At 44.7% G+C, this 26,030-nt stretch overlaps 1 protein-coding gene across 3 annotated transcripts in view; it reads right to left on the bottom strand.

Annotated features, from left to right (window-relative positions):
* The window catches only part of Cers3 (ceramide synthase 3), a 105,070-nt gene that overhangs the window by 21,832 nt on the left and 57,208 nt on the right, over positions 1-26,030 (bottom strand). For all 3 annotated transcript variants that reach the window (XM_042277746.2, XM_076544574.1, XM_042277749.2), the window contains 3 exons: positions 25,736-25,864; positions 22,328-22,434; positions 5,724-5,877 (listed from right to left, as the gene is read on the bottom strand). In XM_042277746.2, coding sequence (XP_042133680.2) covers positions 5,724-5,877; positions 22,328-22,434; positions 25,736-25,864 — 390 coding nt within the window. The remainder of the gene's footprint in view (positions 1-5,723; positions 5,878-22,327; positions 22,435-25,735; positions 25,865-26,030) is intronic.

The following is a 26,030-nucleotide window of genomic DNA, read 5'->3' as shown; positions in this document are numbered from 1 at the left end:
CAGCTAGCCGGGATGGCCAGTGACTCTCGGGGACCTTCTCACCGCCACTCCCTCAGGACTGAGATTACAGTGTGGCTGGGACTTTCGTATGGACTGGGGCATTGAACTCAGAGCCTTACTGTGCACAGCAAGAACTCTGCCAACTGAGTCACCTCCTGTGCCCTGTGCTGCCTTTTCATCTCATATTTTGAGGACTTGGCATTTTTATCTACTTGTTATTTTTGACTCCACACAAGAATTTTCACTTACTTTTCTGTTACTCACTTTCTATAGTTAATTCAGATGAAGAATAAGACAAAAGGTGAAGTTTCCCACAGTGAGGGCCTTCAGCTTTGACACTGGCTTTGTCATGAAGTCACTGTGTCAATTCCATGCAGGCCTCCATTTCCTCACGGTCACTAACTTGTTCCACTATTGGTCGACTCAGTGAAGAGCCTCCTAAGTGTCACTGTTAGATCCAGGAGGCTGGGCCAGGTTGCCAAGGGGATAGCGTCTCCAACCTGGCTATGATGGCTGTGATCTCTGGCTCCTCCTGAGTATCTTGGCTGTTCACCAGCACAAGATGTCACAGAGACAACCGTGAGTTGGCCTGCACCCACAGTACCATTTAGAGAGAAATGAGAGCTTAAGGATGGCCAGATTCTCTGAAGTCATGTTAAACAAAAATATACCATGTCATTCCAATTTCCTCTAAAAGCACTTCTCATGTTTGCATGGAGAATGACTAGATGAATATGTCAGCTTGTGATGTTTCTTCATGTGATGTATGTGGGCTGGTAGCTCATCAGAAAACCACCCATTTTATAAAAATTAAGTTTCAATATCAAGTCTTGTTCTCAAGCAGGAACATGTCTGCTAAGCATGGTCTATGTATATCAGATTCCATTATTTTGTAACTTTACAACTATATTGTTTTTTATTCATGCATGTGTGGATGTTCATGTGTGTAAGGGTCCACCTGTATAGAGGTGTGTGAGTGCATATATGGAGTTAGGTGGCAACCTTCGGCATCATCCTTAGGAATACATTCCACTTCCTTTGAGACCACATTTCTCATTGACCTAAAGCATATCAACTGGGCTGAACTAGCTTGTCAGCAAACCAAAGGGACCCTCTTGTCTCTGCCTCTTAAGCACTGGGGTCATAAGTTGCACCATCATGCCTGACTTCTTCATATGGGTTCCAGGATTGAATTCAGGTCCTCCTGCTTGCAAGGCAAACACTTTACTGACTGACCCTCTGCCCCCAGCCCTGTAGTGAGAGTCTTACTTTCAGATATTAAAGGACAAAAGCAAATAGTGGATACCCTTCATTTGCTATGTACATGCAAGGACTCTGGTTACTAGAAAAAGTGACCATTACAAAGCATGCTAGCTTTAGCCTTCTTTTCAGCCTGCTATACAAATACAGGAGTCCAAAAATGAGTAAATCATTATTTTGTAACTTTCCACCCATTGTGTATTCTTTCTTCTAAGTTTTAATCACTCCATCTTGCAGGGAAGCTCCTTAAACAGGAAGGTAAACAACTCAAATACCTTTAGGAAGTCCCTGAAACTGACCAGATTCAATAGGCCCTGCCCTGCCAGGCCAGGGTAAGCAATAAAGGCCAAGAGTCCCTCTCAGACCCAGCTAAGTCAAACTGTAAAGAAGACTGAGGCCAGACCAGCTCCCTGAAAGAAACCAGCCAGGATGCCTGGAAGAGGTTTAGGAAAACTGGGGCACCTGGAAAGGACACTCCCCAACCAGTTGAGCTGCCTGCAGGCTGTGCAGTGTGCTCCAAGGTTAGCTTTGTGAGCTGTTACCCATGCTGGGGTGGGCTTTGGTGATGCAGCTGTTGTTGGGTCATTTCTTCTCCTGTAAGTAACCCTTCACCCTTATTCCTGTAAGTAATCCCAATAGAACTCATTGGTTCACTAAATTGGACTTTGGTGGTATCCATACTTAGGTCTGTTGGTGCTTCCCTATCTAGGGTGAGTAGATATGTATGTTGCATCTTCCAAGGAAAAAAAGTTTTGTCATACAATATCGCCTAAAACAGGGTGGCTTGTTCCTCCTAAATTACCTACCTCTGTATATTCAAAGTTCCTTTCTGAGAGCCTGCCACATGTAAAGGAATTGAAGGGACAAGTTCTTAACCCACTATAAGACTCAAAAGACAGTTTTGGACCTCTATGAACTTCTGTAATTCCATTTTTAACCTATTCAAGGAATAGTCAGCTTAGTAACGATGGGACTACATGGAATAATAAGTAAAACAGAGTAGGCAGGTGGTCCCCTTGCTCCTTGAAGACTCTCGGCTCGCCCTCTCCCCTTACAGTGCAGCTCTGCCTTCAAATGCCTCTTTAAAGGGAGGCTTTATGGCTCTGGAGGAGTTTGCTGGTTTCACAGCCAGTTTTGCCACTGCAGCAGAAAAGGGACCCCATGTGCAAGCCAGCTGAAGTCATGTGCATGGCAAGAATTAGTGCTGCGGGGCCACGCTGCTGTCAAACTGCATTTGGAAACAGCTTTCCCATTATGGCATGGGAAACCAGGGATTCCTGCTCACACTCTGCCAGGCTGCTGCATTTCTAATCTGGCCTGGTATGGCCCATTAGGCATCAGAATTGTGAAAGTCACAATGAAACCAAAGAAGGGTTTCCATTGGCCTCCGGGTGTGGCCCTCCCTGGCTTCCTGCCAGACCTGGAATAGTGTCACTCACCAGTTAATGTGAGGACAGTTTCTTTACAGGGACAGGAGGTCCAGAAAGGCTCGACCAATGGGACAGCAGGCTCGCTGAAGTCCCCCTTTATACCAACGACTGCATGCGTCAGTTGTGTGACTGTTCTGCCTGGACCCACTTCTGCTCTTTAACTGTCTGTCATGCAGAGGCACCACTTTCACAGGAACGCTGAGAATTCCTGTGAGCTACAACACTGATCTAGAACTAATGTTCATTAGTAAAAGTTCATTTCTCAGCATTCCAGCTTTGGAGGAAAGTCAGTTTTCGGACAGCCTGGAGTGGTGATGTGTACCTTTAATCTCAGTACTGGGGAGGCAGAGCCAGGAGGAGCTCTGTAAGTTTGAAGTCAACCTGCTCTACATAGTGAGTTGTAGGCCAGCCAGAACTACATAATGAGACCCTGCCCCCTGAAAAAGAGCCCCAAACTTCTCAGGATTTGGTTTAATCCAGATGTGGCTCAAATCTCTAGATCCAGAGGCTAAGAGATAGTTGAGAACTCAGAGGCTAGTGACTGCAATGACAAGTTCATTTGTTCACTCTTTAGTGGCCTTTCAGATAAATTTAATAAAGCAAAAAAATTAATAAATCAAATTTGATGAAAAATGAATTTATCCCATTAGAATGCAGCTACTTGTTACATTTAACTCTTCATTGGTGAGCCAAGGCTGTTATACACAGGTGGTGGCACCCCAGAGGGGACCAGCTTCATCTACCATCCTGCAAGATGCTTAACAAAGTTCCTTTAGTCACAGAAAGAGGTCCAACTTTCTTTACTTGCTTTCAGTGGCCAGCTCAAATCCCATCACTCAGTAGTCTGCCCTGGTCCTCAGAGTCAATGGCTTTTGCCTCCATAACAAGTCCCTGCAACCACTGTGTAGCACACTCCATTTTATACACTGTAATTGTTGCTAGGGAGTGGATTACTTCCCTAAGTTTGTGATTGCACCTTGTGCATTTCTCAAGTCCTGCCCTTACTGTTTCTGAACTTAAAGTCCAGACCAAATACAAAATAAATGTAAATTGACAAAAATCTAAAAGGCATTAAGAATTTGTATTATAGTCATGTATTACATAACCACCTTTCGGTCATTTCCAACCACACACATCCTGCTAGTCCTGTAAGACCACAGTGAAGCTGACAAGTGCCCATTGTCAGCCAGTGGGGGCAGCAGGTGTCCTGATACCTAAGTATAATGTGTTATTTGCATATGTGGAGTAACACTGGTGTCAGCACACCTACTGTGCTGCTGGGTGCATAAAACTACAGCAGAGACAATTATGCACAATATATAGAACTTGATGATGGTGATAAATGAATGTTACTTGCTTATGTATTTACTGTATAGCCTTCATCATCATCATACAGTGAGACCTTTGCATATTTATATAGAAGCATACTGTAACAGTGCAGCTGTGTTACTTTATTCCAGTCTCATACATTTCAATGTTTAGCACATCTCATCATTTTTATCTTCTGTTTCAATTAGCCTCATGATGCTGTATTCATTTTGACCCTAGGAGCTGTAGGCTACACCATATAGCCTAAGTATGTAGTTGCCAATACCAACTAGTTCTGTGTGAGTTCACACAATGACTTAATCATCTAGCAATGCATCTATGAATATGATCTGCAGTTAAGCAATGTGTTGCTGTATTTAGCAAAGCTGTTTTCAGAAACAAACTACAGCCAAATGATGGGCAATACTCCAAAAGTGGAAGCAAGCTCATGGAAAAAGCATCCCATGCAAACTGGACGCTCAGCAGAGAAATGTAAGGCTCTGACGTGTTCCTCACCCTGGAGTGAGGAGATAGCTCAGTAGTGAAGTGCTTGCATGAGAACCTGAGTCCAGAGCCCCAGCACCCACGTAAAAGCCACACAAAGCAGGGGAGCACATGTGAAATCTCAGCACTGAGGAGGCAGAGTCCAGAGCTTATTGGCCAAACAGTACAGCCAAATCAGTGAGAGACCTGTCTCAAAAAAAGAGGTGGAGAGTGATTGGGGAAGACACCTGACATTGACCTCTGGTCTCCATATCTGTCCTTACATATACACATGCACAGCGGCATACACACACATGCACACACACACACACACACACACACACACACATATAACACATACATGTAACACACACGTGCAGCTGCATACACACACATAACACACATATACACATGTATAGCTGCATACACACACATGCACACATACATATAACACACATTCATATGCGCACACACACACACATCTCAAAAAAAAAAAAGACAAATTCTGACTCAAGGGTTTCTCAAAGTAGCAGCCATACTTTTGGATTAAAAATTTTCCAACTACCAGGGCTGGAAAGATGGTTCAGCGGTTAAGAGCACTAACTGCTCTTCCAGAGGACCTGGGTTCAATCCCAGCACCACATGGTGGTTCACAACCATCTGTAATAGGATGCTCTGATGCCCTATTATGGCATGCAGGCATACATGCAGACAAAACACGCATACATAAATATTAAAAAATTAAAAAAATTAATTAAAAAGTTAAAAAAATTCCAACTACCATTCCCTCTAATAAAGTTCTTCCTTCCTCCTTAGAGCTGGAGCACACTCCATTGCCGCCTACACCGGAGCCCCCACAGCAAAGACCCACTCGTGAAAAATCTGACTATGCTGTAGAGAACATCTTTAGCATAAATCCCAGACAACAGTTCACTAGTGGAGCACTACCCTAGCATGTGCGACACCCTGGGTTTGATCCCCAGCACCTCAAACAACCAATACGAATAAATAGTTCTGGTTAACTGTGTTCCTACCTTTATGCTCACTGACATTCATTCCAAGTGTGCCAGCGACATAGCCTAGCCATGGAATGTAACACACAGAGGGCCGAGCTTCCATTCCCAGTCAACAATAAGGCAGACAACACGATGGATGAACGCAGCGCTCCACTGCCTGCACCTCACGTTTCCTGTGGCCATGGAGACATCACCTTGGAAACAGCTCGGACTGGAGAGCACTCACCTTCGTGAATATGCATCTGTTGAGCATCTTCATTATCAAGTAGCCCCAGTACAGGTGGAGGCCCTGCAGGACCATGAGCTGGAGGTTGAGGAAGATATACGAGAAGAACGGTTCGAGGTAGTGCAGAGGCATGATCAGGGTGCAGTACAGAATCCTGTGAAAAAACAGGCGGGAAATCTCACTATGGTCAAATCACTGGTGAATTTTCAACAAGTCAGCACATTTTTCTTCCCAAACATACACCAGTATGTAATTTCAAATGGTGTCCATAAAATTCTTTGTAGGAAAAAAAAAGGGTCAATATTACCATTTATTCACAATTGGCAGACCATCAAAAAGTGCAGCCTGTCTCTGGAGAGAAAAACAAAACCAAATGATGCTTCATGGCACTGCTTGCCTGAGAGCTCCTGAGCCTCAGTTTCCTCTTCATAAGCAGAGAAGCTTCCGTGGACCCTCTTTACCTTCTAGGAAAAGAGACATCATGGAAGCAACTTTGACAGCATGTTTACATGTGGCACCTTGTGACATGGGTCATTTACTTGGTGTCAGCGGTAACTTGAGAAGTCTGGGATGTAGTTCGGTGAGAGCAAGTACCTAGCATACACGAGACCGGATTCAGTCCTCAGTAACCCTTCTGCAAACACATACTTCATGACTGCTTCCATTTCCTGAAGTGAGCTGCCTGCTGTAACTGCTGGTACCCAGACTCCTGAACACAATGGATCAAGATGCATGGGACCTTCAGCTCCTACTCCAGGATAAAAGGCTGAATGCTTTTCTTTCAGCAGACCTCATACACTGTGATTTTAGAGTACTTAGAAAGGTTGGGTTATAAACATACATTTACTTACAAAAATAATTTGCTCATTTCCATTGGGAAAACAAGAAAAAGGATAAAAAATTGTCACAGTATCACCCTCTTAAGTGATACTGTAATTTTAGTGCCTCATCTCCCTTTTTTCCCTCCTAGTTATTTAATTTTTAAATTAGCATACAGCCACATTCGCTGGGGTTTGGCACAGAGTTCAGTGAGCTATCGGCCATAGAATAGGCCACAGTGCCTAAGAATGCTGTGATCTATCCCCTGTGCTTACCCTCTCCACCCTTAACCTGTGTGCCCACTTCTCTGCTCCCCAGAGTGTGTTTGGGAGACTGTTCTCTTTCTTGCCCACTGCTTTTGTGACTCAACCAAGTCCTGTTGTGGAATAATCTTTTTGTATACTGTGAAAATGTGTCACTGATACTGGTTTAATAAAAAGCTGAATGGCTGATAGCTAGGCAGGATTTCCAGGCAGAGAGGATTCTGGGAAGATGCCAAGAGAAGACTGACAGATGCAGAACTAGTCAGATAGACAAAATGGGATAGAGGTAAAAGCCACATGGTAGAATGTAGATTAATAAAAAAATACGGGTTAATTTAAGTTATAAGAGTTAGTTAGGAACAAGTCTAAGCTATAGGCCGAGCTTTCATAATTAATAATAAGTTTCTATGTCATTATTGGGGAGTTGACATTCCTGTCAAAAAAGTACAACTATGAAGTCCCTGTGGGAATCAGTAGCATTTTTTTTTGTGTCACTCAGTGTCCCCAGGGACACATCACACTTTATTTGTTCACCTACTGAGGAGCACTAGAGTTGCTTTCTGTGTTTGGCCATTATGAATAGAAGAGACTAACATTCTCTGGAGTGGCCGCTGCTCACATCTACCTCAGCTCTGCATCCTGTCTTCTAGAGACGTATGTCCCCACATTAAATACAGTCCTTGGCAGGTTTTACACTGCGGTGGCTTGGTAAGAATGGCCCCAGAGGCTCATGTTTGAGCACTTATTCACCAGGGAGTGACACTATTTGAGAAGGACTAGTAGGTGTGGCCTTCATAAAGTATGTGTGGCCTTGCAGGAGGAAGTATGTCACTGGCTTTGAGGTTTTTTAAAAGCCCATACCAAGCCCAGTGTCTCTCTCTCTCTGCCTATGGATCAGGATGCAGAACTCTTAGCTTCTCCAGCACCATGTCTGTCTGCACGCCACCACGCTCCCTGCCATGATGATCTGGACTAACCCTCTGAAACTGATTAAATGCTTTCTTTTATAAGAGTTTCCCTGGTCCTGGTGTCTCTTCACAGCAATAGAATAATGACTAAGACGCCATTCAAATCCATTTATGCCAAAATTCCTTCATGCTGTTCAAAAAGCTCAGTGTATCTAGTCTTTTTTCACATGGAGAATCTTAGAAGTGTATGTTCATAACAGAGAGATGCTCCTTTCAGAGTGCACCTCAAAGGTGTGGAAGTCCAAGGAGCAGACTGGAAAGTACCACAATATTGCCACATTATTTTCTAAAATTACAAATTATAAGGCCATCAGAAATTTATAACTAGTTTATTTGGGCCCCCCACCAGTATTTGGTGGGCTTAAGGTTTGCTAATATAAAACTCAACACAATTTAACCAGGCATTCTTTTGCAGGTCTTTGAAGGTCCTCTATGTCTGCTTAGCAGCTGCCCCCTCTTCCGCGAGTTACCAGCTCAAGTGCTGCTGCTCAAAAACTCACTGTATAATTTACCCATTTTTTTTGTGTGCAGATATTTCTCAAGCTTGCTTTTTAACTCAAAAATATAACTTTATTGTCCACTTAGGATTCAGAAACACATAAAATGTGAAGAGGTTTAAAAAACACCCCAAAGTCTCACAACTTACAGATTTTAACATATTACCGTCCACCCACATGATTTTATACATCAGGGATAATACTACACATGTGATTTGGGACCCTGATCTTTCCTACTCCATGTCTCAGAGAAATGTTCATATCAATGAATGTGGCTATGTATTAGGAGCAAGCAAACTTGTCTGTTTTCTCCAGGGCTATTGATGTCACAGATAGTAAAGGAGATCCCACATCGATCACCTCACTAAACCAGTATAATCCCTAACTACAGTCTAAAATCTGTCCTTATACCCACAGATACGTAGTTCTTTTTTTTTTTTTTTAATTTTTTTTTCTTCTGTTCTTTTTTTTTTGTATTTTTATTATTATTATTATTATTATTATTATTATTATTATTTTACAACACCATTCAGTTCAACATAATAGCCACAGAATCCCCTGTTCTCCCCCTCTCGCCCACCCCTCCCCCCAGCCCACCCCCCATTCCCACCTCCTCCAGATCAAGGTCTCCCCTGAGGACCGGGGTTGACCTGGTAGACTCAGTCCAGGCAGGTCCATTCCCCCCTCCCAGACCGAGCCAAGTGTCCCTGCATAAGTCCCAGGATTCAAACAGCCAACTCATGCAACGAGCCCAGGACCTGGCACCAATGCACAGCTGCCTCCCAAACAGATCAAGCCAAATGACTGTCTCACCCGTTCAGGTGGCCTGATCCAGTTGGGGGCCCCTCAGCCTTTGGTTCATAGATCCTGTGCTTCCATTCATTTGGTTATTTGTCCCGGTGCTTTATCCAACCTTGGCTTCAACAATTCTCGCTCATATAAACCCTCTTCTTACTCACTAATTAGACTCCCAGTGCTCCACCAGGGGCCCAGCCGTGGATGTCTGCCTTCAGATTCCTCAGTCCTTGGATGGGGTTTATGGCACCACTATCTGGGTGTCTGGCCATCCCATCACCAGAGTAGGTCAGTTCCTGCCATCTCGCGACCATTGCCAGCAGTCTTTTGAGGGGGTATCTTTGTGGATCTCCGTGGGCCTCCCTAGCTCTCTGCTTCCTCCCCTTCTCACCTTCTCATGTGGTCTTCATTTACCATGGTCTCCTATTCCTTGTTCTCCCTCTCTTTTCTTGATCCAGCTAGGATCTCCCACTCTTTCCCTCGACTGTCGCCCTTCATTGTTCCCACTCATGACCAGGCTATTCATGTAGATCTCGTCCATTTCTCCGTGTCTTTTTTTGGGGTCCCGTTTTCCAGGTAGCCTCACTGGTGATGTGAGTAGCAGTCTAGTCATCCTTGTTCCACATCTAGCATCTTCCTATGAGTGAGTACATACCATATTTGTCTTTCTGAGTCTGGGTTACCTCACTCAGGATGATTTTTTCTAGATCCATCCATTTGCCTGCAAACCGTGTGATGTCGTTGTTTTTCTCTGCTGAGTAGTATTCCATTGTGTCAGATACGTAGTTCTTAACCGCTATCAAGGAAACCTGATCTTTGCAACAGAGTGAGACCATTACCGAGAACCACAACCAATCAAAATGCAGAGTCATGTTCACCCAGTCCCAGTGGACACATCTACAAGACAACTCCCTCAGGAATCCAGGATCACTGAAGAAAGGGGGTAGAAAGATTGTGAGAGCCAGAGGATCAGGGAGCTTGCTGTGAGAATGTGTCTTCTAGGGATGTTAGCAGCTACACCCATAAAGTCTCAAACACATGACTGCCTAAACACTTCCTGAACAAGGACAACAACAGACATGCTAATGTGGACAAAGACCATAAGGCCTCAAGCCCACACAAAGAACTCAGGCAGCTAAGATATGCTGACAGCTGGAGAGACAGTCTTCCCCAGGGAAGAGCACACCAACTGGTTATCTAATACCAAATGGTCAGAACTGAAAACATACGTACATACAACATTCTGATGACTGAGCAGGTTGTATTTATGTATTGAGGAATAAATATGTATCTAATAATACATATACATATGTAATAATAATGAAAAAAGAGATAATGAATTTGAAAGAGAACATGGGAGAGTTTGGAGGGAAGAAAGGGAAGAGGGAAATGACGTAATTATATTAATCTCAAAAAATAAAAGTAGTAATAATAACAGAAAAGGAAAAGACAATAAATACTTCAGGCCACTGGTCATCTGTTGCAACCACTTAATCCTGCCATTGTAAGAAAAGCGCAACTATATGGCACCTTGCATACAAATTAATGAATATGGCTCGGTGAATGACAATAAAATTTTATTAACAAACCGGAGTGTGAGCTAGAGTTAACCCTAAGGCACAGTTTGCCATTGCCTGCCACGTATCATTCTATGTAACATCTGTACAAGACCCATTTCACAAACACACTACAACTCTGTGGGGCGGGTGGTTTTTTTGGTCTTTTAATGGGTTTTGGTCTGGGATAATTTTCATTGATAGGGGGATTGGTTACAAGTTGTTGTCAAGAGTTAGGAAAAGGGCTAAAGCAAAGGAGATTAGATTTAAGGCTCTTGTTTAAAAAAAAAAGAAAGAAAAGAAAAGAAAAAGACAATTACTAGTTTTTGTGTGTGTGTGTGTGTGTGTGTGTGTGTGTGTGTGTGTGTGTGTGTGTGTGTTTTGGTTTTTCGAGACAGGGTTTCTCTGCGTAGCTTTGCGTCTTTCCTGGAGCTCACTTGGTAGCCCAGGCTGGCCTCGAACTCACAGAGATCCGCCTGGCTCTGCCTCCCGAGTGCTGGGATTAAAGGCGTGCACCACCACCGCCCGGCATCACTAGTTTTAAATACTTTACATTGGATTGGATTGTTTTATATTGTATACAAAATATATATATTGAAATTGATATTGTTAGAAAATGCTATATGTATATTTCTAACTGTATTTACTGTTCATTTAACAATGTAATACAATTTTCTGATCCTTGAATGTTATTATTACCAACTATTAGGATATAAAGAAATGAAAGTTAGTAGTTAGACCTTATAATAGAACTTGTAGTCATATTAGGTATGTTTTCAAGATTGAGCAGATATATTTTAGATAGACAGGTCATCTTCAAACCCTTCAGAGATCTACAGAATATGACATTTAAAATGTTTTAATAACTTAGAAAATTTTTCTTTTTTGTTACGACTATGAGACATGTCAGCTCCTGGCAATCTACTTCAGAGAAAATATGGGCATTGAAAAAACTGCAATTGGAGTTAACTTTCATTGTGGCAAAAGTTAGCCACTGGACAACAAAGCATCCTCGAATCAACTGCTGACAACAGGACAAAATGGACAGACAAGACACGAAACAAAGGACTACTGATTCTTGCCAAAACAAGTGTGGTTATGGCTTTATCAAAAGGCATTTTCTGAGGCCAGGACAATATGGCACCATCCCTGAAGTGGCCTTCGCAATTCGGAAAAGGTATAGTGCCCTTTTCTTGGAAGGCAGCTGAACAGGCAGTGGGCCGATGGCTTCTGATGTGCAATGGAACAACAGCTGAAACAGTTATTCTTGAAGAGTAACTAAGCTCATGCCTCTCAATAGTAGAATGGCATTTAATAGAGGGATGTGGAGAAGAACAGGATGCTGAGATGAAGCCACACACACACACATAGCCAAGAAGAATGAACAGCTGAATTAAAAAAATAATCAACAATTTCCAGAATTTAAAATCCTGAATCATGACATGACACTAGTGGAATTCAGGTGTTTCTGGTACATGGACTGCTCTCACCCAATGTGAGGTTGAACTGTTGACCTTGTGTACATCCTACTTCACAAATGAGTCTGTCAGATATGCTAAGCCTATAGGCTGAAGATGATGCCCCAACACTGTGGAGAAAACTCAGATGACTGTCCAAGCAGCTGGCTGTTTCTGTCAACTCACAATTTTTTGGAAGTTGCTTGCATGCACTTCCTGTTTTTATTTTTGTTAGCTAATATTATTTCCTTCTTGGGTCTCTGAGGGAGTTGAAGATTAGTTAGTTATAGTTGAAGATTGATTAGGATAGAAAGTGAATTAGATACATTTTGGACTTACCAAAATAGGATAGATAATGGATTTATTTTCTCTGATTTGTCAAATACAAATGGACTAGACATTGTTTAGGTATTTATTACTTGTATATATTGTATATAGTTATTGTACTTTTGTATATAGTTTTTCTTATGTTAGTTATGAGCTTTTTCCTTTTTTCTTTTTATTAAAATAGAAAAGGGAAAATATGGTGATATTTTATTTGTATTAAAATGTTATTTGTATGTTAATAAATAAAGTTGCCCTGGGGGTCAGAGCTATTAGCAAGCCATAGGAAAGCCGGGCGGTGGTGGTGCACACCTTTAATCCCAGCACTTGGTAGGCAGAGCTAGGTAGATCTCTGTGTGGTCAAGGATACAGCCAGCATTGGATACACAGGCCTTTAATCTCAATACCAACCATAGAAGACCTGGAGGTCTGTACAGACAGGCAGTGACGAGGCGGTCATGTGGTTGGGTTTACAACCAATGAGAAGGCAGAACCGAAAGTCTTTATAAAGACTTTAACACAGGAAGCAGCTCTCTTTCGGAGAGGTAGGACCACCGCAGGAGGAAGGGTAAGGTTTTAGCTCTTAGCTCTGACCTCTTGGCTTTCTTCTTTGCATTGGTTCTGTGTTTCTTATTTAATAAGACGGTTGGTTACATCTACACAACTCTTCTCTGATAAGACAGTTAAGTTCCTCCCAAATCTTCATTATATTATAAAGAACATGGCGGGAATTACGTGAGACACATGTGATTAAGACTGTTGGATTCTCCTTTAAGAGGAGCTAAGATCCTAGACCGGAGTCAGACACCACACTCATTTGGTGTGGTAATATATCACCCAGCTGTGTGCAACCACACAACTTTGTTCTTGTGCCCAGTGTGACGGCACCACTTCCTCGGATAACAAGCAATGCCATGTTTTGTCAGTCTCCATGGAAAAGAGCATTGACTATTTGTAATGACATCTTACCTTAGAAGAGGCCACTATATTTACATGTTGTTATTTTCATTTGTTCTTTTGTGAACTGTTTGTATATGATATCTATTTTCCTTTAGGAAATGTATTAGCTTGTACTCATTGTATAAAATGATGAATTATACAATTAAATACAGTGGCTCTCCCTCCCCATGGGTGTGAAGGTATTTACTGGTTGTGGGCAACTTACAAGTTGCTATGCCCTCTTTTTTCCCTCCAGCGCTGAGGACTGGACTCATGGCCCGGTGCATGCTAGGCAAGACTCCACCAGAGTAACACCCAGTCCACATCACAACATTTTTATATTTCTGTGTCTGTTTACCTCTCCAGAATAAGAGTCTCCATGCTATTCTGGGTGCCCCTGAATTTATAACTTTCCCCGGGGTCCCTGGGCTGACTTCAGCCTGCTTTTCGGTGACAGTTGCCCCATGGGTGTGTCTCCCCAGCAGGCAGATTCCCAAAGCCACAGCAGCATCTGTGGTCATCTGTGTTCTCCTTTCTCCAGGTCCTTGCCCCTTACCGAGACCTCTAGCAGAAATCTGTTAGTGTCAAAACTGACAAAGGAAGACACTGGAAAAATGTTCTTTTCACAGTTTGCCATGTGAACTAGCAAACACATAAAATGCTCACTGTGATTCATGTGGGCCTGGGAGAGGATCCTCATGAGAGTGAGAATGACCTCCTGCTTCTCCTTGTGGAACGTGAAGGCAGAGACAGGATTCCAGTGGAGGAATCTTTCACTGCATGTACAGAAACCCCTAGGGCAACAGGAGGGGAAATTCTGGGGGTTGAAAGAGCCTCAGTGGCAGTTTCCTCCATAGTGAGAGCTCTGTAGCTTAAAACTCCTTTAAGGGAGAGAGGGCCAGAGGTGGGTGGAGATGTTCTGGTAGAATTTCACAGCAGGATAAATTAAGGGTGTGGCCTTCCTTTTAAGAGCGACAGGAAAAGTTGATTTTAAATAAGGATTGAGGCACCTGGCACAGTTTTCCCAGGGGGGATCCATGGCATGATGCCATTCGCCCTAGTTCCCTAGTCATGGGGTGACTGCACCCCTGATGCCTGGGAGCTCTGGGGAGACCCACAGCCAGCCTAGCAAACCTGCAGAACTCCTGGAAAATAAGAAGCCTCTGTTGACATGCGTGCATACACTCTGGGTGCTGAGCATGGGCCCGGGGGTGGGGTGGGGGTGGGGGGGGACGACTCTGGAGCCTATGAGAGGCAGGTCATTTTCAGGGGGTGGGCACTCTGGAGCCTATGAGAGGCAGGTCAGAGATCACAAATTTCAGGGATGGGCTCCAGTTCGTCTATAAAATAAGTCCATGACACCCTCATCTTGGAGTTTCAGCACTGCCCTTGGTACCTCGGGAAGGGCTCAGCGCACAGTAAGCCCTCAAAACACTGCAATTAAAGCCATCGCCCTTGCTGTCTTTCTGACTTCAGCTGCTTGTGGGGGAGGGGCGGGCTTCCTCTCCTAAACATGAGGCCCAACAGGAACACAATTAGAGCGGCCCCACCTCTGAGCTGCAGAACTGGCTGGACTCTGGAAGGAGGCACTTTAGAGTACAGATAAGGCCAGGAGGAGGGCGGAGTGGGAGGAGCCTTGGGAACATTCTCTGTGGGAGGGCAGAGGGCATGGAGGGGAGGGGCCATTGTGATACTGGTCTGTCTGCCATTTTTCAGGACCTCACAAAAGGATGGTCCAACCTCACTTTGTGCCTCCGTGGCACTGGTCCTCCCGACAATCTATGAGCGCCGACATGTATGCTGTTCGCCTGCTCCCCACTTTACCACGTCCCCACTTTATACCAGCTGAGTGGAATTTTTCTTTAAATGGGGGTGCCAGGGTACTGTCAGGCTACGGAGATCCTAGAACCACAGAACTTGACTCTTTCCAAACTGAAGAGCTGCTGCTGTGGATCTAACTCCCCAGGCTCAGCCTCTCTGTATCTGGCTCTGCTTCCACTCCTCACCCTTTTAACCAATAGAGTTAACACAGTTTGAACAAGTCACAATTTTGCTGTAAATAGCAGCTGGTTTTGCCAACATCGTCCACAAGTTCTATTCTCCAAGTGAGAATTTTGGATTGTAGGTGTCGGGTGTTTTTGTTGTTGTGCTTCTCTCGCTAATTGAGGGTGAGAATTTTGTGTTCTTATTAACACCAGTGGCTGGTTCTGGAGATGAAGCAATGCTTGGCATGCTTGGCATGTCCTGGGTTTCCAGGTAATGGTGTAGATGAAGACAACGTAATAGACACTCAGTGACAACAAACCCTTCGCCATTCGGGTCAGTAACTAATGGAAAACTGTGTACTGGGCAGTGGGTTACAGCTCAGAGGGGGAGCGCGTGCCTGGTGCCCACCTCTACATTCAACCCCAGCTCTGCCTGGAAAGAGCAAAGATTTCCACTCTGTATTGTAAAGGCCTTTCTTCAGCTGTTTCTTGTAGTTCTTTTCTTTTGAATATGTGTGTGTGTGTGTGTGTGTGTGTGTGTGTGTGTGTGTGTGTGTGTGTGTGAAAGGGAAGAAGAAGAAATGGGAAAATAAATGTGTAAAACTGCCAACTGGTAAGGGGTAAATACAGGCTGCCCTGTTACATACTCCAGATGCTTTCTAAGGAGTAAATGAATAAAGGGATCTGGACTAATTGTGAATAGGCTGGCCCCTGAGATGCTATGTTCCAAGAGTGATCATTGTCACTGTCTTAAGAAGGCAGTAACAGAAGACAATGGGGGGGGGGGGTCATCGGGTCAGGAGTTCCCACAGGGCACCCTGCTGAAGGGAGCAGTGAAAACAGCTAGCCAAACTCTCACCCTCCACAGGTACAACCCTCCAAAGTCTGGTTCCCAGAGTCCCATCTGCAGCGGGGGCTCAAGGGAGTGGCCTGGGCTCCAACAGAGCCTACTCCACTACCCAGCCCCTTTGCTCTGTGGCAGCACCAGGGCATGAAACTGACCCCAGCACCACAGAAGCCTTGCTTAGGCTTTGGAGGAGCCAGGCCCCAGCGTTCTGATGAAAGGACCCATTGTGGTCTTGTCCTCATTTTTCACTGATAAGAACACCAACTAACAGCACTTTCATGCTTCTAGTTCTGTATTTTTTTTTTTAATCTCCCTTTCTCCACTATCCATTCCAAGTTGGTACATGGTCCCAATGTCCATAACATTTCCTTCCACACGTGGATTTCAAACCCAGGGTACCATTTCCCCTGAAACTAGTGATGGCTGGATCACTTAAAGTTGAGATCTGAAATCCAGTGACCGACCAGTAGTGAGGAAGAAAGGTGACCACTTGCACAGCAGCTTCTGGGCATAAGGATGTAGCATCCTTGTTGATGGCTTGAAATGGGTAACTTTTTTTTTCTTTTAGGGACATAGGAGAGACACAGGTCACTACTAATAGTTTGTAAAAATGTGAATGAAGTGTATGTGTGTTGGGGGGGTTACAAAGACTTCTGCTATGCTTGGCCACATCTCCACTTCCTGTCCTCTCTACACCTACAGTGGCAAATTGAAGGAAAGAACAGCAGCCATGTTGTCACTTGGCTGTGGACTTGGGCTTAAAGGACAGTCAGGGTTTACACATCAGTGTCCCTCCTTGCAGATCAACCAGTCTAGAGGACATTGATACCCGATTCTGTGACTTATGGAGCAGACTATCAGGAGTCAGGGAACATAGATAATATATCCATCAATTCCATAAAGGAAGGACATGATGTTGGGAGGAGATGATACAGGGAAAGGCTATCCTGAGAGGGGTTGGAGAGGTGTTTGAGGGGAGGAAATGATCAAGATGCATGGTATACATGTATGAAATCTCCAAAGAATGAATGTGATTTTAAATGTCACTATGTGAACACAATGGTTGGAAATACAACGTGAAAAACACTAGTCTGTGATCTTCAAATAGTTTTGATAAAAACACAAACAAATGGAGTTCCCAGGCAATGAAATAAAAGCAATTCTGCCAAGGCCAACTTGGATTTCTGACTAATGAAACAGTATTTGGGAACCAACAAGAACTCTGATTAAAGGCCTAAATGAGGTGAGCCTAATTATTAGCTTCAGAAATGTTTGAAAACGATTTTCAGAAAAACTGACATCCTCGGTTGCCAGTACACACCGGTTCCTCCCACATCGGGCCAGTCAGTACACACAGGTTCCTCCCGCATGGAGCCAGTCAGTACACACCGGTTCCTCCTGCATCGAGCCAGTCAGGACACACCGGTTCCTCCCGCATCGGGCCAGTCAGTACACACAGGTTCCTCCCGCATGGAGCCAGCCCCTCCTGTCCATCCGGCTGCATTTGCAGGCTTCCCTGTCAGCCATTCTCTTTGCTGACTGGTGCAGCTGCTGGGCTCTCTTCTCCAAGGCCGGCTGGAAAGGTTCCTGAACTCGAGAACCAGAAGGGCCCCAGCCACTGACTTTCCTCGATCCAGGCACGAAGGCTGTTTGGAGCTGTCGGACGCAGGCTGCTTCTTTCTGCGCCTCACTTCTGCCCCTGGTCTGCGCTGCCTCGCCTCAGCCCCCCTCAGCACCTCTTTGGTCAGACTCCAAGGAGAAAGGCTCACTGGAGTCACACTCTTTACCTTTTCCTCTAGCAGTTTACCATCTCAAAACGGGGATGACAATCACTCTTCCTGTACCGAGAATGATCTACACTGGATCCTCAGACACAGCAGGAGGAATGGAGATGAGCATACAGTTGCAGAAAGACTCGAGAAATCAAGTCAGGGGAGAGCAAAGCTGCTCGGGGAGATGACGGAAAAGCCGAGAGAGGGAAAGATGCATGGTAATGTATGGGCTCCTGCCCATCCTCTCAAGCTTCCAGGTGAGCCGTAGGTGGCACACCTCCAGTAGCTTTCTTCTGCCCTACTGTACCACAGACAGTGCTGCAGAAGAACAGAGTGCCGGGACACAGATGCCCCCACAGCACCTCTAACACATGTCCGAGTCTTGAAGCAGGGGCATCTGTCATCTGCGCACTGGTTCAGTGATCGATTCCCAACAAGCTCTGCCTGGGTAAGACTTCCTGGAGAACTGAAGTCACAGAGTTTGGGACAGGTGGCTGGAACAAGGCTAACACCAAGGAATGACAATTTCCCTTTGTCATGACCATAGCATAGCAAAATCCAAGTTGATGGGATTAGGCCAGAGCAGGGCACTGCAGCTGGAAGCAGTTCTTTTTCTGAATGAAATCACTCTTCATTACAAACCACTGAGTGTTTTCTCAGAGAATACCATGACTCCAAACTTCAAGTGGCTTGGTGCAGTTCATCTGAACTTTCTGAACAATGGGAGTCATTGTCAGCATGGAATCTTGTTACCAGCAGACTCTGACAGTCCAGTCTGTCAGTACTGGCTAACCGTCGTCTAACACCTTAAAGATGGTGGACAGTAGTCTATATTGCCCTTCGCTACCAACGGGTGAATCCAGTGTAGAGGTCAAGAAAATGTCAAATGCTAGTTACTGAGTCATCCAGAAATTCAGAAATGCCAGCAGCAGCAGGAGCCCTGGAATCTAGAATTTCTAAAGTCACCATGTCCTCAGCTGGTGGCTTGTTTATTAGAAATCATGAAAAGATCTGAGGTAAATATTCTCTGTTGCAGTATCAAAGCCAGGACCTGCACCATACTAGAGAAGCTTCTCGGAGTTCCCTCAACTGAGGGCTTCCATGCAGTCAAGATGGCTGCCGAGGCTGTAGAACCAGTCTTAACAAGAAACAGTATAATTTCCTTCTTGGAGTATTGTTCCAACCTTGGGGGTGTGGTTCCAATGCACATTACATGGCAGGAAGTGACATGATGTGACTTCAGATGTCACACTTGAAATGAGGAAGCCAAGTGCAAGTGAGGGGCCATCTGTAGGTGTTCAGACAAGAGCCCAGCTCGAGACCCAGCCAATGACTGTCACCAACTAGTGTTGGTAACTACCTGGCCTCCATCTGATTATAACCACATGAGAGACTCTAAGGAGTAATGACCTCGGTAAGGCCAATCACCTTGAGAACCAGGAGATGTAACAAGGATTAACCAGTGACTTAAAGGGATCTCTGCAAGTTGACCTGTGGGTAAAATCTAGTCTAAGATGCATATTTTATTTACAGCCTGTGGCCTAAGTATAGCTTGATACATTTATTTTTATTTTTTTATTTATTTTATTTTTTGGTTTTTCGAGACAGGGTTTCTCTGTGTAGCTTTGCGCCTTTCCTAGAACTTACTCTATAGCCCAGGCTGGTCTCGAACTCACAGAAATCCACCTGGCTCTGCCTCCCAAGTGCTGGGATTAAAGGCATTAGCCACCACCGCTCGGCAGCTTGATACACTTTTAAAGAGTTGTAAAACAAAACAAAACAAAGAAAAATATACAACAAAGGCTATATTGTTCCCTCACAGTCTAAAATACTTGTTCTCTCTCCCTTACCAGATAAAGTTTGCCTAGCACTGACTTAAACCACTCAGTGTCCAGATGGTTTCCGGTGCACAAACAGCCAAGTGCAGTATGAGGAGCCTCTGGGACATGAGGAGAGGCATTAGAGAAAATGAAAGACTTTGCAGCATCATGGAAGTCTCTGAAAAGCCACATCAACTGTTATCCTCTCAATAATGGCGCTCGAGGGCTGGGGTGTGGCTCAGTGGTAAAGCTAGCTTATTCTAGTTTGCTTGAGGGAGGCCATGAATACGGGAACCATAAAGATAACAGAGAAGCCAACAACTGATATTTACAAATAGACCTGCGTGGTCAAACAAAAGAGGAGTCATTGATCTGGGAGGTTCCAGGGCTCCCCAGACATTCCAGGTTCCAGTCATGGCTCTTGGTCACTTATGAGAACTAGTCAATAAGACTCCACATCTATGGAGACCATACACCTTAGTCACAAAATGAAGAGAAATCAAGCTGGAAGTGGGCTAGAAGAGCCTTTCCTGCTGGATGGAGCTCATGGTGCCAGATGCTACTATGAGGGTTGATGTGGGGTAAAGACCTTGATTGCCTAGCCAACTCTGAACTCTATGAACTACAATACCAACCTTCGAGGTAAGATGTGCCCAGCAGTGTAAACGGTAATGTGACTATTACATGGATAATCAACTGCTCTCTAACTGAATTTGGGGCTTGCTATACAAGAGGGAATCCATGCCTAGTAATGTTAACTTTGTCCAAAACCCATGACTGAAGAGGTCTTAGACCCCAGGTAGGGGTATGGGGAACTTGACATGGCTGCTTAGCTGAACTGACACAACATCAGGCCACCTCCTGAGTATACACATATGTGTATACCCAGAAACAGAGGCTACTCTCAGCCTTAAACAGAGAATCTGCTCCTTGTAGTGAAGAGAAATAAAGGCAATATTAATAAAATAAAATAAATAAAGGACAGTTGAAGGCTCAGGCCCAGGCATGGCATTTCCACTACCCCCTTGAGGCTCAGGGACCACTGCGGAAGAGGGGGTGGAAAGAATGTAGGAGCTGGATGGTGGAGAGAGGGGCTACAAAATACCATCTTCACAGTTGTTGTACATCCTGGCACTGGTCCACAGAAGTCATGACCTCCTCATAGTCAGCTATGAAGGGGAAAGGATCCACGGGGCCCAACCACACACTGCAGATTTCTTGGCAACTGACAGATTCTGCAGGAAGGGAGGTATGGTATCAACTGTGTACCCACCGGTGAGCCCACCAAGTTCTGGGAGTTGGTTCTAAACTCAGGTCCACACAGCCAGTCCTGATTAAACTCTGGGAGACACCAAGTGAAACCAAAACAAATAAAGAGGTGAAAGAGGCTCCTAGAAGGAGCAGGGCAGAGGTGGGAGGTAAGGAAGCGGGGCTGGAGGAGTTCACTAGACACCAAAATGCACAGTGCACATGCATAAATGTGGAAGAGCAGAGTTTACTAACAACAAAAAGTCTACCAAACAAGCAATGTATGAGGCATTTGTCTTAGATTTGATTCTGGATTAAACTCTCAATTTTGAAATTCTCATGGATAATTTTAATAAAATAGGCACAGCTTACCATGTCTTTACTAGGTAGCAGCTATTTTTCTAAAACTCTTGGGTGTAGTATCTCAGCTAAGGCTCACATTAACTCTTACTTCTATTTTACAGATAAGGAAAGGAAGTTATAGAGAGATGTTCTAACCTACCCCAGAGCACATAGGCAATTAAGTACAGCACAGGATTTGATTCCAGCCTGATTCCCATCCTTGAAATTAGCCACTGCACTAGACTTCTCCTTTCCAGGAAATACTACTTCAAGACCTCTAGTATTGGTGTACAGAACGCAGCTGGTTTCCTTGACAAAGACAGCCCCCATTGACTACTCTGGCAGACCTCCCTGGTCAGAGCTGCTGTCCATCTACCTAAGGAAGAGGTATGGAACTGGAGTCTCCATTTGTTTCTGCAGTCTTCTATTGAAAGGACTAGCCCTCAGGTTGTTTCTAGGCTTTTCCTTCCAGGCCACTGATGCTTCCCCATGTTTATACTGGTTTCTGTCAGTCAACATGTAGGGAATTATGATTGTTGAGGATGGACTGTCATGGGAGATATCATGCCAGGGACCTCCCTCACAGTAGCCCTATGGCACTCAGGGGGCAGCTGTGACTACTACAACACAGAACACCCCATTCTTCTAGAGGCCTAGCGCCTGCCTGTTGACTGAGTGACCAGAAAAGCTGGTGATCACAGAGAAAAACCCACATGCCTGAGGCAGTACAGAGAGCACTAGCTACTGTCCAGCCACTGAAGTGCCCTCTGTGATAGTCCCATGTTGGAGAGAATTGTTTTAGTTACTTATAAAAACATAAGCCACAACATTGTGTTTTTTAGTAAAGCTATAAAAAAGACTCCATCGCATTCTCTGTCTGGCTCAATTTGCCAGAAGTGACTGGAAGGAATGGGAAGGTGAGGGGATGGTGTTGTGACTCCACGAGGCAGGATATGGCACTTGCCTACTCACCAGAATGGGAAAATGATGAATCGGCTGATGAAGAACACGACCGAGAAGATCAAGAACAGAATGTTGCAGGTTTGCTTCCATCCAGCGTAGGAGAACATCTTAGCGGACTGAAAAATGGAGAGGCTGCCATCAATTAAGATGCTCATGGCATGGATTTTAGAAATAACTGGATAAGGACTTGTCTGAAAGCAACCTGGGGAAGGTCTGGGCTGTGGATGGGGGCATAGATTACATGAGATTAGCCATGATGACAACCCCAGAGGAAGAGGACAGCTCTGTGTCCCTGTGCTTGAAATTTTCCATAAGAGAATGTCTTAAAAGACATGATAACTAACTACAACACTAGAAGTCAGCACAATGAATCCCAGCATGCATTCTGTAGAAACATCTACTTCATATCTTTGAGAGGTGAGCTGGTCCGGAGAAAGCCCGGAACAGGAGTGAAATGTGGTGAGCTTGGCTAAAATGCTACAGTTGACATGGCATTAAGGATGCACCCATTTAGGGAGTCTGGTAGTTTGGATGGCAGATGTCCCCCATATATCTGAATGCTTGGTCATCAGTTGGTGGCACTATTTGGGCAAGTTATGGAGCTTTTAGGAGATCTAGCCTTGCTGAAGGAAGTATAACACTGTGAATAGGCTTTGAGGGTTTATACCATTGGCCCACTTTTTGTTCTCTCTCTCTCTCTCTCTCTCTCTCTCTGTGTGTGTGTGTGTGTTTTCCATGTGTACTTGAGACGTAATCTCCCAGCTTCCTGCGCTGCTGCATGTCTTCTCCACCATTGCGGATATTTACTCGTCTAGAACCACACACCAAAATAAACTTCTTCTGAAATTGCCCTTGGTCATGGTATTTTATCATGTCAACAGAGAAGTTACTAATGCAAAGGAGCATGGCTTAGACTTGAAAGGTTCCGAAATTACACTGTGGAGGCTCAAGGCCTTCCTAGAACAAAAAAAAGCAACACCTATGCCCTCCAGGAGCATCTGAACTGCATTTTCCATGCTTTCCAAAACTTCCCAAGGATGACAACATTAACATCTTGTGAGGATAGCAGAGGGTACAATAGGAATAGCTTTGACGGCTAACATAGAGAGCAATGTGCCTACAGAGTGGGGGATGGGTAAGAGACAAGGCCAGAGTCTTAGAGCGACTAGAATGGAGGGCATAGCCTTCTTCAAGGTCAGAAGTCAGGCCAAGGTGGGAAGGTGGGTATGTGCACAGCTATCAGAATCTCTATGAGCCCATTCTTGGGGGCAAAATGGTACTGTTGGGCAGAAATCCCTTCAACACCTCCTGGACTGTGTAATGATGAATGATAAATGGCAGCCCTTCATAAATGCTAAGTATCAGTCAGGATACATGACAATGTTGTTTCTGGGTCTGAATTTGGACATGGAGAATAACAGAGGATCAGAAAGATGCCAAGAAACGGCAATGAACAGGGCCAGTATAAGAAAGGATTGTAGGTGTTGGGGAAGTGTGTGTTGTTGCAAACCCGGAACTAGGAGACACACCACCTATCTCGAGGCTGCCAAAGATGAGCAGGCTCTAACTCGGGGAGCGTCGGCATGAGCAAAAGGGGTGCCGGGTCTGGGTTCAATTAGAGCTTGACTGAGAAAGCAAACATGTGACAGCGATTCAGAGAAACCTTTGGTCACACATCCTTGGGAGAACAGCAGAAAGAGGCCCCGCCACCACCACCACCACCGTGCAGGGTTGTCTCTACCCCCTGCTGTTGATGGAGGGCACTAGCCTTGTGTATGAGCCTTGAGTTAGATCATGACTTGTGGATCAAGAATGACTCATGACTAGAAACAACATGAGGCGGCACTTACATTTTAACCATGAAAGGACCTCTAAGTCTGACATGCTTTTTTTTCCTGTTTTTTACCTAAGAACTTGGAAAATTTTCAAACAGTAATGAGCTAAACATTATAATATACCATAAGGGATTGATATGACTTCTCATGTTACAGCTGGGGCTAAAAAACAAAACAATAAGTAATTTGCCCAAGTCTCACAGGGAATTATGCTATGTCTATGAGAAGGGAGAGGGAAGGCTGGGTAAACGAAGCATCCAGACCCAGCATTAATGTCTAGCTTTCCCTTAAAGACACAATGGCAGTGTTTTAATGCTGGACACACACCAAAGTGAGCAAACGCGTGTTCAGAAGCTAGACATGAGTATGTAATTCTTAACTCAGGCCTAATGCAGCTTCCTCGTCCACCAAGGCCACTGAGAGGAGGGCAGAGAGATGGGTGCTCGTGGCAGAGGTGGCTGTTTTCAGAAGGCAGTATGACACAACCCTGGCCCAGCCCTGCTCTGCCGAGCTGCCCTGAGACACGGGATAACCCTGCCCAACGCTCTGTGATGGGGACAGTTTACAGATATCTCAGAGGCCAGCTGCTTTGACGTGACTTCACATGACTTCTGGTTACTTCTTAAATGGAGTTGGGTAAACTTCCTTCCCGTCCAAGGGCTAAAGCTGGCCGGGCATTAAGAAGGGTTTTCATATTTTCAAGTGTATAAAAACAGAGAAAAAGAAAAGAAAGAATATATGACATAAATCACATGAGGTCCACAAAACTAGATTTACTCTCTGGCCCTTTATCAAAAACTGGCTGAACCCAAATCTGGAAGAATGAAATTCTATTAAATTTAATTTCTTCCATATCAACCTATGTTCAATCATTAGCACTCCAAGGAGCAATCCCAAGTGTACAGTAATTTGGCATTGTTTTCCTTGGGTTATAAATGAGGGCACTAAGGTGACTCAGGAACTGGTCCTGGGAAATGCTGTTGTGATTACAGGGGAGGCCTGACAGAGGGGACCATTCAGTCAGAGCCCCACGCCAACAGGAGCTGATGCTAGCAGAGGCGGAGAAACGGTCCTGCCACGCCTTCGTCCTCCTAGTCTGTGGGATGTAGAAACAGGAAGGCTCTTGTCTCACTGTTCCCCGCTTCAGGACACCCCAAGTCCTCTTTCCCTCATAGAAAACAAATGCCGTTTACAAACACCAGTTGGCATTCCCTAAAGCGAGAGGGATTGGAGGGAGCTGTCCAACTTCGAGATTCCAGAAAGCGACAATTCCCAAGCTCTGCCTCTCAAAACCTTGACTTGGTTTCCCATTCAAAAATCTCATCTCCCTGAATGGGCAGCGGCTGCAGTGGCCAGGAGCACAACCCCACAAAACAGCCTCTCGCTCCTTCAGCGCAGAGACTGCACGACAGAGTCCAGGAGGTTTCATCTCAAAGGCTCCGGGAGCCCCTTCCTTTTTAGGCTTCGGGCGTTTTCAGGACACAGGACCCCGCCAAATCACTCACAGATAATTCTCTCTGTGAGCACTTTGTGAAAAGCAGGACATGGCACTGTTATTATCTTTTAAATGGCAAACATTTACCTCCAGCCAGATGTCTGACACGTCGTGCACAAGCATCACGAGGGTCCCACTGCGGATATAATTAGCACACCAGGAGAAGCTCATCAGACTAATGGCAGCCAGGTGGTGGATGACATTAGCGAGGAAATCCTGCATAAGGAGAGAAAATGGAAGCCATTAAGCAAAAGCAGTTATTTCCCAGTGACTGGAAGGGAGAATAATAATGGTACCAGTAACTTACATCTGCATGTTTTGATGTTTAGAATTATGTATGTGTGTACTGTATGTATGTATGTACATATGTATGTGTCTATGT

Source organism: Peromyscus maniculatus, chromosome 1 (assembly GCF_049852395.1).
Source record: "Peromyscus maniculatus bairdii isolate BWxNUB_F1_BW_parent chromosome 1, HU_Pman_BW_mat_3.1, whole genome shotgun sequence".
NCBI classification, from domain to species: Eukaryota; Metazoa; Chordata; class Mammalia; order Rodentia; family Cricetidae; genus Peromyscus; species Peromyscus maniculatus.
The sequence above is the reverse complement of the archived record's forward strand: the minus strand, read 5'-3'. Positions and strand labels throughout refer to the sequence as shown.